Raw genomic sequence first — 15,676 nt, 5'->3', positions numbered from 1 at the left:
CGTAAGTATGGCAGGAGAGAGAATTTTTTTTTTCTTCATATCTCCTCCTTGCACCCAGGTTCTCCTATCCTTCGGCTTACATAACTATCAAAGGAAAGAGTGGGACATCCCAAGGAGCTGGTGAATATGCAAAAGTAAATTTTACAGCAAATTATTACCCTGGACACTTAAGATCCAAATTGTTTTGTAGCAAAAAATAACCAGCTTAGTACTTTGCTGTCTACAGCACTCTGCCCTCTGAGGTGCACCAGAATTCTGTAAAAAATGTGTGGACAGACTGGAAAGAAAAAAAAAATCCTACAAGTTTTTTTTTTTTTTTTCTCAAGTGAAACCATTTTTCTAAAATTCTGAATTAAACAAAAATAACACGTTTGTACTAATACATACATATTAAGTGAAAATTTCCTTCCACGGTAATATAATATACTGGTAGAAACCATAATACATATGAATCCAAGATAGGAAAATCACCAAGTTTTGGTCACTTTAATCATGCTTGCAACATGACAAGACAGCTGAATATACTGATTACATGGCAAGACAAGCTCAGCTAAGGAACCAAGTTCCTTACAGTTCCCAATATAGTTAAGTTTGCTCAACTGAGAAACAAAAAGAAGTTAGCAGAGGTGACCTCCAAAAGAAGGAGGGAAAGAATTATCAGTTAACCCTAGAAAAATATTAGATAATCATAGAATATCCTAAGTTGGAATCTTACTAAAGATTTTAGTTGAACGATGGAGTCATCTGAGAAAAACTCATGTAATCTCTTAACCTGTTTACAGTGCATAAGAACACCAGGAAAATGACTGCATTGAATTTAGAGTCATTTTTTAGAAGGCAGCTAAAAAGCATGGTGGGAAGCATTAATTCTGGTGAAGATGGCAGTCAGGCAAGCAATAGCAAGATCTGGTGTGATTGCTCAGAAACATATGGCATTTCTAAAACTAAAGGAGGGTGAGCAACAGAACATAGGCGGAGGAGGTGTAACACAATGGAAGAGCACAACGCAGAAACAGGAACATCATCTCCCTCACTGCTTTGTCGCAGTTGTGTTTTGAACAGGATGGATTGTGCAATTTACCAATAGGCTACAGGGCTGGACTGAGCAAGTCAGCACATGGTAGAGAAAATATGTCTTATTGAGAACTTTGGCAGCATGCCTAAACCACTCCATGAATAGCTTTCAGCCACAGAAATTACCAAACTGTCATATCAAAATATCCAGAATATGTGTTAATCCTTCAGTAGAACTCTCATGACATGGTGAATGAATAGTAGGTTAGCTAGATCCTCTGAAGAACCGGCAAGTTATTTTTTATATAGCCTTACTTTAGAAGTCTGTAAGGAATAAGCACAAAAGAAAAAACAGTCCAAGTTTAGAAGAAAACTCATTTTTTATTATGGATCACCTTAACTTTAGCCAAGAGTAAGAAATATGTCAGATGTGACCTGAAGAATTTGGCAAGAGAATAAAGATTAGAGGGAACCTCCTCTCAAAGAAGAATTAAAGAGGAGTTAGTCTACTCTTATGCTTGGCAGTCTTTGAATTACCGCAGTGTATCTCTAACGTATTCAGTTGAAAGCTTGACTATCAAATATTTTCAACTAGAGATAATTGAAAATAATAAAAAAAAAATTATCACTTTAACAGAAGAGATCTGAACAAGAATATGTTCTAGAGAGCCTAGCTATTTTTTCTATCAGTTTGATCTAATAAATGATATTGCCTCCCATGCAAGCCTTGCCTCATTGCATTCTTAGATCAGCACAGTTACAACACCCCTGCTTTTTGAAAGGCATGTATATAGTGACTCACTGGTTGCTCTCAAACAAGCAGGTAGGTGTAGGATTCATCTCACCTAACCATAGCCCATCGCACCACAAATTCTGGTTATCTAAACTCCTTCTACTCTCTCAGCAGGAAAAGAAGGAATTCCAGCAGGTAATTAATTTCCTTCTGTCTGTCTCCAACACCTATGCTAGCACAGGATGACTCACCCTCTAGATGCATTCCATCCGTCACTTCTGGTTAAACAACAAGCTTAAATAGCTAGCACGTACTAGACAACCAGCTGATACACAGCAAAGTTCAATGAATCCCACACAAATATCATCTCCAGAGTTATGCCAGTGTTGAAACAAGTCAGAGCCTGAAAATCCAACCTACCTGTTAAATTTACAGGAAAAATCCGTAATTCCAGTAAAATGGTAGACTCAGGTGGATAACTGCATCTTGCCTTTAGTTGTATTCCTTTAACAACAAATATATGCCTTTCACCCAAGTGACTATGGCAGTGCTAGGGTAATTAGAAACCTATACAAGTCAGTGTATTACTGAGTGTTGTGAAAGATATGCAGCAAATATGCCAAAAGCAGTTTAATGATAGCAAATCAAGCAATATATTAAAAATATTTAAAAGAAGTATTTTATTTTTAAAAATGTTTGTAAAACCATTTTCTTTTGAGATCAATTGTTCTTATATCTGTTTACAGTAAGTAATAAAGTAAGTCTGTATTTAGCTGGAGCATCAAAAAGATGCAATTTTACACTTATTTTTTATAAGCTGAAGTAGATATGAATAAAAGGACTAGCAAAGCAAAGTAAATATCAAAAGGGGAAAAATAAGTTGTGGGGTTTTTGTTTGTTTTTTAAAGATGCATAAAATGTTGATCACAAAAGATATGTTCATTACAGTGCAGTTATCTTCTTACAGATCTATCCAGATCATCTAAAACACAGTTTATAAAGTGAGTCTTACATTCATAGTTCATTGGGTACTTGTTCTGATTTTACATACAATTTTCCATTATCAACATGCTGTCTATACCTTAATTCACAGTGTCTGTGTATAACGCATTGGAAACACAATTTCTCCTTGTACTTGTGGGATACAATTTCATTACCAACCAATGCAAGATTTTCATCACTAAAATAAAGCAGTTTAAAACACTTCTGAGTGCACTACCCGGTCCCTTCTATGAAGAGCAGCAATGAAGCTTCTGTATAGACAGGATTTGGGTGTTCCCTCCTCCTCCACACAGGAGGCTTTGCTCTATGCAAGATGTTACTCAGTATCATCATCTATTTGGTAACACTTCCTTAGTATTTCCCAATCATCAAACATTCCTACAAGCACAACCAAAACATTTTAGATTTATTAAATTTTTATTCACTTCTCAACATGTATTCCTAAAATAGATGCATCATCTCTGCTCAGTTTCTTATTATTGTGATTACTTTATTTTTTAAAAACTTTTCCATTTTCCCCACTGCTGCTTTTTAAAGCTGTAAATGACTGAGTGACAGTGACATCATCCCTTACTCTACTGCATGAAGTACGCAAGTGAATCAGTCCTGCAAGAGTTAAGCACAATGTAAGTTGTATTACTTGAGAAACAGTATATTCATAGTTAAACCAGTTAGGGGTTAAGTTTTTCTCTTTGTGTAAAACATTTTTTTAATCATCACCTTTATCAGAATAAGTCCAACCACCAGTGATGGAAAGCAGCAGTATGGAGTATACTTCTGTACTTTTTAATTGTATGTTCCCACATATTAATGAAAAATACCCATTTTATATTGAAAAGGAAATCAACATTTCAATGAACTATAAATTATACAAGACTAAAACAAGGTTTGTCTACGTTATTCATAAGTACACAATATTCCACAAAAGAAAAAAAAAACAGAAGCATTTTGAATAGATTGTCATGGTTAAATCTGTGTTTGTAGATGTGGGAAAAAAAAAAAGAAGAAATAAACCAGAAACAACAAAATATGATTAAAAAAATAATACATCATTTCCTGGAATGGTAATAGCATTTTTAAAAATTTGTTATAAACTAGAATGTTGTTATAAAAATGTAACTTTTAAAAAAGTAAAATATTACCTTTATTCCACCCATTTATCAATAATGTGGGGCACCATTTTAGCTAACCTCAATCTTTAATGTAGTTTGAATGATTCAAGTTGTAAGACAATGCATATTGTACTTCACGTAACAAAGGCTAAAAATTCTGTCAAAAGAAAATACTTTGTATATGGCATGTATTTCGCATTACCTTTCCAAGTTTCATGAAAATATGTTCAATGAAATTATCAAATGTCATAAATTAAATATATCTCTACAGAAACAAGATGATATTGACAGAAGCTGTGATTCAAATACTACCCTTCAAGGGTTTGAAAACAGTATTTTCATATTGCACAGATTAAATATTAATACATTGGCCAACGATACGTAATACTCAGGGTCATAGAATCATAAGACTTTCAGTCTTCAGTGATGCTTGAAAGGGAAATTAACCCAGGGCATTAGGCAGGGGGTAGTTTGAGGGTTGTCTGATGTAAACAAGAGAAATTTGCCTCCTCTCACATTTGTACATTCTGCTGCCTGTTGTTCCAACTATAAATTACTTACTGATATACTTACCAGACGCAAGGAACTTTTTTTTTTCCCCTCAAGAAAAGCCTATCTGTTGGTTACTTCCATTTAAGGGATGCCTTCCCCAGATTTAACTTGCAGGACCTGTCTGACAGTGTCTCTGGTGTGGTCTAGGTGAAATCATGCACACTAAACACTGTCCCTCCCAGAGACAGACTGAAATGCCATTTACGTCAAAAGCAGGAGAACAAAAGGAGAAGGGAGGAGGGAGAAAAAAAAAAAAAAAAAAAAAAAAAACACGAGAGAAAATATGATGGTGCTTGTTGAGGCTTGTTAAGCCCTTCACAAATTTTTTTCTCTCTCTCATTCAGACACACACACACACACACACAAACACACGTTACTTCATACTTTGGCATAGTCTGCTGGAGGTGTTTTCAGGCCTGAGCTGATTCTGAAGGCTAATTATTATCATCTTAATCTAAGTAACATCATTCCTTCACCTATGTATTTTTACAAAAGCCACCTATGCGCTTTAAAAAAAAAGACATAAGCTTCACCTCACTTTCATATGTGTTAGTTAACAGGATACTTGTGATGAGAATATCAGAAGTTCTTTATGGAGTTTTGATTTGGCAACAGAATGATCTAATTTTCATTAGGGACAAACTTCAAAATAATATTGCTGTGCACGTAAAACATTGTCACTGGGACACAACTGCTGGAACTAAGTCTCTGAAATTTCCATGGTAATAATGAATTTACAGTAAATTAATTTTTACTGTGAAATTTCTTAGTATGACTACCTTCAAGTGTCATTTTCATCTTAGGAAAGAAAAGGTATGTTTTGTTCAGTATTTAATTTTTTTAAATAGGTCTCAAAAATCACAGTAAATATCAGGAATTGACAGGGACTACTGTAAACTGATGTAATTTTTGTGTTTTGCTTTTCCAAATATCACAAAAGTTTACACTCACTGTCCGTACTATTCAAGTTATAGAGAAAAATTTAATATTTTTGTCTCAAAGGCTCTTGACACATGTAAAAATCCACGTTCTCCCCCCAGCTTTAAGTGCAAAAGAGATGTCCATATACTTGTAAGAATCCAAAACTAAATTAAAACATAATCCTAAATTGAGGTAGCACATTTAACCAAGTTTCTTTCAAAGAACTTCAGAAAGAAACCGTAGAATTTGAAAAGTACTGTCTCTAACAGCAAGCTTTAAAACCTTTAGGAACCGATGCATTTTTTCTCTCCATTGGAGCATTTTAGGAGATTGGAGGTTCTTCTTTAACTCTTCTTTTCTTCCCAGAAAAATACTGTTTAGTCCATGCACCTTTAGGACCTGTGGCATCTATTGCAACATCAATAATGGAATCTGGAATCATCCACCTCAGAAACACCAAGAAGAGGAAGTTCAGAACAGCAAAAAGAGCAAAAATATACCCAGTCACTGGGCCACAGTGAGACATTAGTCTGTCAAGTCGCTCATTCATTGGTAAAACCTTTTCACCTGCAACCCTCTCATATACCTAAAAAGGAGAAAAGAGAGAGTGAAATCTTAAGAGTGATGTTGCTTCTACCTCAAAAATCAAGCTTTGTTGTCAGTGTGCAAAATACAGTATCTATTCCTAACAACTAGACGTGACAAATATTACAACAAAAAGCTTTGCAAGTTTAAAATGATTTATGAGTACTCCAGAAATTTAAAGAATTTACGCAGTGGTTAAGGAGAAAAATGAAAAGAAATCTTCTATTTTATGACAGCCCTCGAGAGTATTTCACTAGATAGAAAGACAGCATAATTTGCCTCTAATCTAATGTTACAGAGAGTTTTTTGAATTAATGGAATGGATTCTAATCTCTTAGACACACCAGTCAAGCACTGAGTCTGAACACGCAGTTACGAGATTTTCAACACGAAGATGGATGAACACATAGCTGGGTGGGCAATCTTCCAATATCTGTATTTGAGCAGTCTAGCAAATCAGAATAGGATTCTGATTTTTATTTAAAGAAACACTAGTATGATAAAATTTAATGAATGCGGAAAGCAAATACATGGTATTAGTGACAATATACGTATTAACTACAACCACTGGTCCAGTGTTTCATAGAATAGAAAACTACTATACATGACTCAAGACTTAAATCATTCAAAAGAGTTTTGTCCTTGAGAACATTACAGATTTCATCTTACAAATACATCAGCGATGAGCCAACAAACAACTCTCCTTTGTACAACATAAGTTCTATGAATCCTTCTTCCAGTTATGCTAATATTTCCCTTCACCAAGTTTGGTTTCATTTCTTAGGGAACGGCTCTAAAAGAAATGGAAACCTAGACTAACTTCTATAAAAACTTTGCACCTGAAATACTGTTTGCAGCTTAAAAAATCATAAGATGAATTGTACTGACAGTACTTGAAAAAGATCAGATAAACTGGTTGCATATGACGCTTCTTCAAGTAGACTAGTAAGAGAGATATGTATCTGAGTCACAGTACAATGCAATTAAGATGTATCTGTTTCAACTACTCTCTTGTCTAAAACACCGGGGCTGAAGTCAAAAGTGACATATCTCCACAGGAGTTAATAAATTATTGCAGTTAATATTCCTCGCTAATGACGGAGTTTTCACACCAAAGCACAGTTCTAATTCTGAAATATGATTTCAAAAGCATGATAATTTATTTTCATTACATCCATAGCTCATGTATATTCAGCTATGTCTGCTGGCATTACGCTACTTCGCATCATTTTAAACCACTCATTAGCATGCCACAGACAAAACTGTGTCATGAACTCTATCTTTTCATATATCTTACACAGCATGTTTTCCAGCTATGCCAGAAGAGCTACTTATTGTGAAGACTCTGGGGAGAAAAAAATATGAGTAGAAATGTAACTAAAGGTCTAGGCTGTTCTTCAGAATACCTACCAATAGTTATGTAATAGAAAAAATACAAATAGGGGAAAAACAACAACAACAAAATGGGAAGTATTTGGGAAACGGGAAGTATTTTGTGAACTTTTTTTAAACCATATGTTTGATGGAAAACATTCAGAAGTTAAACTGAAGAATTACAAAAAGAACACACAGTAATGTTTCAAAGAAACCACTTTTCAGAAACGTACTTTAAGAGAATTAAAAAAAAAAAAAGTGATTATACATACTTTTTCAGTTCTCTCGGCTACATCCCTCCATGTATAAAACGTCTTTACTTTATTATGAACAGCCTCTGGAGATGGTAGCGTTCCCGATCTGAGCTGGGCAATAGCCTTTTCTAGACCATCACACAATGATTTCACAGAAGGTTCACATAAAATAATGAGATTCTCTGGAAGCACCTCAGGAATCCCGCCAACCTTTGTACTCACAACCTTTGAAAGAAACAGAAGAAATACTACATATGTTGCATAGCAATAAAGTCCAGAGAAGATATTGCTATTACACTGCTTAGATTGTTTAGATTCAGCACTGAAGATGAAGAGGGGGAAAAAAAAATCCAGTGACTGGTTGCCATGAAGGCAAAGACTGCTATCAAGCTTTGGGAGTTTTACCTGCATATGTCAACTGAAGGTCTAAGCCCTAGAAAGGACCTAGCACAGCAGATTACCTTTAGCAATGTTCGGAGTGATTCTTTGGTAGCATAAGACAGAAGGATTAGCCTAGTGTGTGTTTAATGAGACATCTTTCCTAAAGGTGTTTGTCACAATACACAACTAAATCCGTGTAACTACATTTTGGATCTTCTCTCCGTAGTTCCTCACGAAAACTGCTACCTATACTTGGAGAGGACAATTTTATGACATCGCCTTCAGTTTATGATTTGTAGGATACTGAACATTTACAAGAATTTCTTCAGAAGTTCAGTAATTACTGTTTTTAAAGGGAAAACTGAAACTACTAAGATTCGTATTCTTTAATCATCTCTAAACAGCAGGCAACAGTAGGAAAACCACAGAATTTTCCTACCCATACAGACGAAAACAAATGACTGGCGAATGAATGCCACAAATACGTAGTAACTAATCTGAAAAAATGTTGGAGTGGGAAAAAGCCCCTCACGTTTTCTATACTTCTTGTTTATAAGTGTCCTGGTTTCACCCCAAATTCTCTCCCCTATTCCCATCACTGACCATATCAATTAGACACTGATAACAATATCAATTAGATCAGTACTTAATTGTTGAAAGACAGTATCAGTACTGTCTTTCAAAAATAAAAAGTTTCTTTAGATTTAAATGTGAGAATCTCAGTTCTTTATGGTTGTTGATTTCTTTTTGCTTTTAGCTGTCACTTTGTAAATTGAGCTGAATATTAGGCAGAAAGAGCTCTTAATGTGATTACTGTAGTATCTTCTTTCTCTCTCTAACCCTCTTCTCCTACCTTGAATCCCTGCATTCAGTTAAAAATAAATAAAATGTATGTCAGATCTTGGTTCAAGAAGGAAACGGGTGTCAAACAATGGTTTAGTCTGGTAATTCAATATGTCTGACTGACCAAAGTCACCCATGCAACTCCTCATTAAGCAGCATCAAAGTAAGCTTTCATGAACACCAAGCACTCTTTACTCTGCAGAGGAGTACATACAAAATAGCACTTTGGAGAGGCAGTCTGGTTTGTTCAGAGATCTGAGAATTAGCAGATCTACATGTATTCCCAACTCTGTACAAGTTTCTCCTGGGAGCGTAAGCAGTTTCGATAAACCAGTCTGTCTCAGCTTCCAGGTTATCTGTAAATGTGGGTAATATTTGCTCACCTTTGTAAAGACGGAGCTTCAGATGAAATGAAATAAAATGTTACAAGCACGTATTATTTAATCATGAAGTTTGTTTAAAATTGATACCTGCATTCTAGGTAGTTAAGATCGTCTCTCTTCTTTATTTTTTACCTGTAAGCCACAGCTTGCTGCTTCCACGATTGCCATACAAAAGGCTTCAGTGAGGGAAGTGTTGAGGAAAATGTGCCCCTGGACTAGAACATTTCTTACATCCTGGTGTTCCAAGGCTCCTAGGAGACGCACCCTGCATATAAGAAAAATATAAGATAAACACTAGATTTGTACTGTAATAATGCCATATAATGTTAAGCATATACTAAAAAAATGAGTTCCAGTAGTACACGCCTATATAGAGAAAAGCAGCATAGACACCTTTGTTCTGTTTTCTCTAAATTTTGACCAGCAATTGTTTTAATGTGGTAACCATCTTCAAAACACCGCTACTGAGCTTGCTATTTCTGGAAGAGAACACAGCTTGATGCAGCTAATTATTAAGATTTATCACTCTTTCTCTGCTTAGATGTACTACCTGAATTTTCAGTGTGAGGTGTGATCAATCTCAAAGTCCAAGGGCAAAAAAATATTTAAGATATCAGTGATCAGGACCTATTCTTTTGAAGAGATGCTGGGAAACCAGAAGAGGATGAAGGAAGCATACTAAACAAAACAAAAAAAAATTTATCTTTCATACCAGGGAGGCGCAGAAGGAGGAATTACTGACTGAAGTACAGAACAGGCAACAGGAAACAGAAAATTAAGAACCTTTCGCTTCCTGTATAGAACTATCTTTGAGGAATGACAAAAACTCAAAGAAATATGCAGATGCATATGCATTATGGAAACATTTTGGTGACCCAGTAGCACCGAGGAACACCTCTGTAGCACTATAAGGACAGGTACTGGATAAGTCCTGCCCTGAAAAGTACCACATTGAAATAAAAAAGTTAAATGAAGCAAAGCAGAGAGATGTCAACAAGAATGGAACTTCCAAAATTATTAGCAGTTATCCTTAAAAGCAGCAGTGACACAAACTAGCTACCACCTCATACCATATGGTAATCCAGGAGATGTGATTTGAACATCAACATTTCAGAGAAACAATAAATCGATGTCTAATTCAGATTTTCTCTGACTCACATGAAAGTTCATATAGGGTCAACTTGCAGGATCATAGTCCAACTCCGCAAGTGCTCAGTTAGCGTTTGGTCTATCTGCTGTGCTTTCATTCAATAGTTCTCATCTTCTCCAGCCTCAGGTTTTTGGGGTTTGTTTTTTTGGGGAGGAGAAGGAAGGCAGCGAGCAAGGTGGTTGTTGTTGTCTTTCCCACTGTTAAAGTTCAGTGAAAGATCATAAACATGCATAGAACAAACCTGTCATGTAGCTGGTATCTTTCCCGGACTTCTTCCAATACAATTCGTTTTGGTCCTTCTCCTCCAACTAAGAAATGTAACTCTGGATACTTCTGACAGAGCTCAGGAATTATACCACTAAGCAAATCTATACCTAAGAGAACAGAATTTAGGACAAGCTGTTATTGTATTTGATTTTAGAAGTTACCATGATGTAGCCTACTGTGTTAGCGCTACTCAGGATGGGAAAAGCTTCTTGCACAGTTGTACTGCTGAACACAAAACTCTTAAAAAGAAAAAAGAAAGCAAACAAAACAAACAGACAAAAAACCACAACAATATGTGATCTATTAGGAGACAAATATGATGAACAATGACTTAAATTGATGTTGCTTGATTAAAAAAAAAACAGGTGAATTATTTTTAAGAGAATACATAGATCAGGGCCTAGACCATACCCTCCATTTAAGCCAAACCTTTCACTTCATAAACTGCAGCACCTGCAATGCTGGAAAAAAAACAGACCTCTAAATCCAACACGTGCAAACTAAAGTGTGGATTCCTTCTTCTTGAATGCAGAGACACAAAAGCCCAACACTGTCAGCTCATGAAGTAGTGAAAGTCCCACTTCAATCCATGCCATAAATCCCATGTTCCTGGTAACTCTCCAAGACCTTTCTTCCCATAGTCTATAGAAAGTGATAACGAGGATAGACTTGTGTTTTAGCCCCCATTACCTTTTCTGTAAACAAGCCTGCTGACCACGACGATCGTTATGGTCCTGTCATCCCTTCTGGAGGGGTCTGGGGTGAAGTCTGTGGGATCCACGGCGTTGGGGATGACGGAGACGATCCGCGGGTCCAGGGCCGCTCGCAGCACCGTGTTCTCCTTGCTGGTGTAGGAGACGCAGATGATGTGGTTGGTATCGCAGAGGGACACGGTCAGCAGCTTGTTGGTGAGCACCGAGCTGACGTCGGCGAAGCCGAAGAGCGAGTGGTCGGTGAACACCGTCCGCAGCCCCATGGTCTTGGCGTGGAAGAGCGCGTCGTGCGCCATGGCCGAGAAGGAGCTGTGCGCGTGGACGACGGTCACCCTCTCCCGCACGAAGATGCACCGGAGCAGGGGCAGGCTGTGGAAGAGGGTGGTCGCCGTCGACTGGTTGTACATCACCCGGAGCGGCAGGTAGTACACCTTCAGCCCGTTGGTCAGGTACCGCACGCCCCGCCGGCCGCCGTACGCGTGGGTGACCACCAGCACCTTGTGGCCCCGCTCGATCAGGCACTGCGACAGCTGGTAGATGTGGCTCTCCACGCCCCCCATGTTGGGGTAGAAGAAGTCAGACACCATGCACACGCTCTGCGCCGGGACGCCCCCCGCCGCCCGCCCCCCGCCCGCCATTTCGGGCCCGCTGCTGCCCGGGGAGCGCCGAGGCGCCATCACGGACCGACGACCGCCGCCGCCCCATCGGGCCCACCGGGCCCGGCCATGCCTGGCGCGGCCCCTTTAAGAGGGCGGCACCCTTGAACAAGGGAGGGGAGGGGGAGCGTGCGCGCGCGCCCGCACCAGCCGCCCACCGGGGCTCCCCACCGCCCTCCCGTTTCCGGGTACGGCCGCTGTCGCCACGGTAACCGCGCGACCGGCCCGCCCCTCTGGCCCGCCGTGGCCAATCGCCGCCCGGTGCCGGGTCACGCGGGAAAAGGAGCGGCCAATCGGAGCGGCCGCGCGGCCGCGGGAGGGAGAAAGGGAGGGAGGCGGGGCGGGCGCAACGGTCGCTCGGCGGCCGTTGGGCGGAGTTGTCGGGGTTTTCCCTCCTCTTTCCGTCTCTTCGCCCAGTGGCCTTGGTTGTTGTTGGGGTAGGTTGTGCACGAAACGGGAATTTATTTATTATAAAATAAATAATAAAGTAAAATTATTTATTATAAAATAAATAATAACAATAAATAAAAACTATGATAATAATAAATAATAATAATAAAACTGATTTACTTTTGGGTTTTGTCAGTCACAGTGGTGTCTCACAAAATAAAAAATAATGATAGTAAAGTTAATAAATAATAATAAGTCTCCTGATTTTCTTTTGGGTCTTGTCAGTCACAGCGGGAGCTCACAAAACATTCTCAAGCCTCTTGCTGCAAGTTTTGTTTCTCTGTAACTGAAAATAAAATCCACCATTTTTACAAACAGTCCGGGAGTTTGAGAAAAGCAGCAGGGTAGTGTGAGATGTGCTCTGTCGCCGGGAGCTGGCATCGCTCGGCTGTGCCTTTCTGGTCTTCCCACGAGCTTTGAAATCAGCAGTTCCCACCTCCAACACTGGCTTGTCCACCGTTGGCTGCCAAGAACTGATGTTATCACACCAAGCTTTGGTTGTTCATGTCTTTCCTGTATGCTCCTACAATTATGTTTGGCAACTGCTTCTCCTCGCCAACATTTCTGATGTGAATTTTGTCGGATTCTGTTCTATCGTCACTCCTATGCAAATGTCCTACGCATGAGTGGTGGTATGAGCTGACCAAGGCTTCAGTGCTGGTTGGATTCCAGGTTGGGTTAAAGCCTGGACAAAGATCGGAGGTGCCGATCCCAAGAAAAAATGAGGAAGGAATCAGGCACTTTATTCTGGGACTGAAAGAGCTGAAAGACATTATTGTGCTGAATAAGAAAATTGTTGCCCATTGCCATGTTCTGCCACGTTGAGAAAGGTGAGACGGGTATTGGTACATCTGACCCTGTCATCAAGTGCTCCTCCTGGGTGGAACGCCTGGTGAGAACCTGAATTTTGTGATTCCATGCTGTGAAAGAAGAGCCAGAGGACCAGGGATCCATCGGGATCCTAGTTCTCAGCAGAACCTGGAGCCTGGATGTAAAACGGTTGCCTTAAATTAAATCTAGGAAAACACAAAGTAGTGCCAGGAAAAGGAGAAAAGTACTTGGAGGTACTCAGCTGCGGCACCCTGGGAGGTGATCCCTGGTAAATTATAGTAGTAACCTGCTTCAGGGTCAGGCTGCCCCAAAGAATCAAGCTGTAGTACTCACTACAACTCTAGCTGTCTGAAAAACAAAACTTTTTTTTTTTAACTATCTGGAAAATTACTTTTTTTTTTTCCTTCTTTCTTTTTAGACTAGCTATTGCTAATAACAAACTCCTTGAATGCTCTGTAGAGAAACTGTAATTCTTGGTATGCAAACTTAGAAGATGAAACGGAATTGGTGTACAACACAGCAGCTTCTCATCAAAAAAAGAAGTAAAGTTTGACATGGCTCATAAGCCGATATTAACCACTGTGCAAGTCCAAAATACTCTCAGTGACCTACAAAACCTTCCACAGGATACACCCACTTCATCTCAGAAACCTCCTCTTATGCCATGGGACGGCAATGATTTTTTTTGGCCCTCTACTTATCTGAACTTTGGAGAGGATTCAGTGCTTTCTCAGCAGCTGGCCATAGGCTCTGGAATGTCTTTCTGAAGGAGGTCAGGAAAAGTATTACAGTGAAGCTTTCCTGCCTTTGATCTTGCATGTTAACTTTGATGTTCGGACATCCATGTTCTATGTTAAACATGTCTAGTTATGTTTAGTGTCTTATCGTCAGTCCAATTCTGTCACCCTGTACCAGAAAGCTCCTCCCCTTGTCATATTCAAACTATCCTGAAAATTTTGTCTACCTGTGAGCCTGGAAAAACCTGTAATGGAAAGGAAAGACATCTTTGCTACTGCAAAGTTGGCAAAGATACTGCTAAATTTTCTATCCACAACTGTTTCATGAGGTTGGGGTACCACATGCTTTTCCCTGGCTGGGTTATTGTGTTGTATATTCATAAAATTGTCATTAATCTTGGGCATATTCAGAATCGGTCCTGCCCTGATCTGAGGTTGAGCTGCTATGAAGGGACCAGCAGCTGAAGAGGAAATCAGGTTTGGTTCTTTCCTAAATGCCTGAACTCGATGCATTCACTCCCTCGTTAAAAGTACATACAAGGTCAGAGTAAGACTGTGGAATATGTAAAGTAGTGAGCAAAGACAGTAACAGTAGACAGTAAAAAACAGTGATAGCAGAGTAATTACTGCTTTCAAGCCTGGTCCTTGAATGCTCCCTTAAGCACCCTCATGAATTAAGTTAAAGGAGAGAGATGATGGAGGAGGCTTAAAGAGACTCCTGTGGCGTTGTTCTGGTAGCAGATGTCACCTTGCCCCAAGGAGACCACTTCAGTGCTTCTGAAAACACAGGAGAACTTTTCACCAGGTACCACGCTAAATCACCTCTCTCTCAGCCTCCTCTCACGCTGAGTTTGTCACAGCCCCAGCCTGACGTACAACATTGCTTCTATTGAAAATCTTTCTTGAGCACAAAATATCAGTTTGGTGGAGTGCCTTTGCTGTATGTAATAAGTTGGTGTGTTAAATTAACATATTTGTTTATATGAATATGTCTAAAGCATGCAGTTTATTATTTCAAAATATTAGTAATTGGCAAGAACAATCGGTTGTTCACAAAGTAGTTCACAAAAGAACTGTACTGCTCCAGATCTTGATACTGTGGTGAGGGAGCAATTGTGGTCCTGGAAAATAAATGCCACAACAAGAAATAGTGCTCTGCTCATAGAGCAGTAAGTTTTCTTTCCATTTTACAGGCACGTCTCCCTTCTAAGAACTATATCTAAGGCAGGTGAATTTGCTAATAGACATGAGAAGCTGATCAGCAGCTCTATGTCTGTCAGGTCTCACATCCCTTTCTACCCTGTACTCCTAAGGCACGTCCCGAGGTCTTGATCTCTCAGTTGCCCTCTGTGCACTTCAGCTCTCACCCAGCCAAGATCCCAGGTCTACTTCCCACTCAAATCAAGACGGTGATGAGGGAGAAGAGCCAGAGGGCTTGGGAGCCATCAGGGTACATATACCAAGGAGCGGCTTCTGGTCCCCTGAGCTCACACACGGGTCACGTCTCTGTCCTCACCAGCACAAGACTAGCTCACAGTGCATGACAGTTGCTGTGTATAATCCTCTTTTGATCCTTCACCACACCAGTGGTGCTCTTCAGGGGTCAGTGTTGGGGCCCATTCTCTTTAGTATCTTTACTGATGATTTGGATGAGGGAATTGAGTGCACCCTCAGTAAGTTTGCAGACGACATCAAGCTGGGGGGAAGTGTAGATCTGC

At 39.5% G+C, this 15,676-nt stretch overlaps 1 protein-coding gene across 1 annotated transcript; it reads right to left on the bottom strand.

Annotated features, from left to right (window-relative positions):
- Positions 1 to 2,405: 2,405 nt before the first annotated feature.
- On the bottom strand, positions 2,406 to 12,009 carry PIGA (phosphatidylinositol glycan anchor biosynthesis class A). The gene is made up of 5 exons (XM_035542333.2): positions 11,262 to 12,009; positions 10,546 to 10,678; positions 9,287 to 9,419; positions 7,566 to 7,772; positions 2,406 to 5,920 (listed from the first exon to the last, which is right to left on the bottom strand). The coding sequence occupies exons 1-5, from the start codon at positions 11,959 to 11,961 to the stop codon at positions 5,657 to 5,659; spliced, it is 1,437 nt and encodes a 478-aa protein (XP_035398226.1). The 5' UTR covers positions 11,962 to 12,009; the 3' UTR covers positions 2,406 to 5,656.
- Between the last annotated feature and the right edge of the window lie 3,667 nt (positions 12,010 to 15,676).

This window comes from Cygnus atratus, chromosome 1 (assembly GCF_013377495.2).
Source record: "Cygnus atratus isolate AKBS03 ecotype Queensland, Australia chromosome 1, CAtr_DNAZoo_HiC_assembly, whole genome shotgun sequence".
Lineage (NCBI taxonomy): Eukaryota > Metazoa > Chordata > Aves > Anseriformes > Anatidae > Cygnus > Cygnus atratus.
Note: the sequence above shows the minus strand (reverse complement) of the source record. Positions and strands in the feature narration are given on the sequence as shown.

Coding starts and splice junctions, on each gene's coding strand:
- PIGA (XM_035542333.2), bottom strand. CDS start 11,961: ATGGCGCCTCGGCGCTCCCCGGGCAGCAGCGGGCCCGAAATGGCGGGC. Junction 9,420..10,545: donor AGATACCAGCTACATGACAG/GTTTGTTCTATG, acceptor TCTTATATGCAG/GGTGCGTCTCCTAGGAGCCT. Junction 5,921..7,565: donor TAGCCGAGAGAACTGAAAAA/GTATGTATAATC, acceptor TCTCCTTTTTAG/GTATATGAGAGGGTTGCAGG.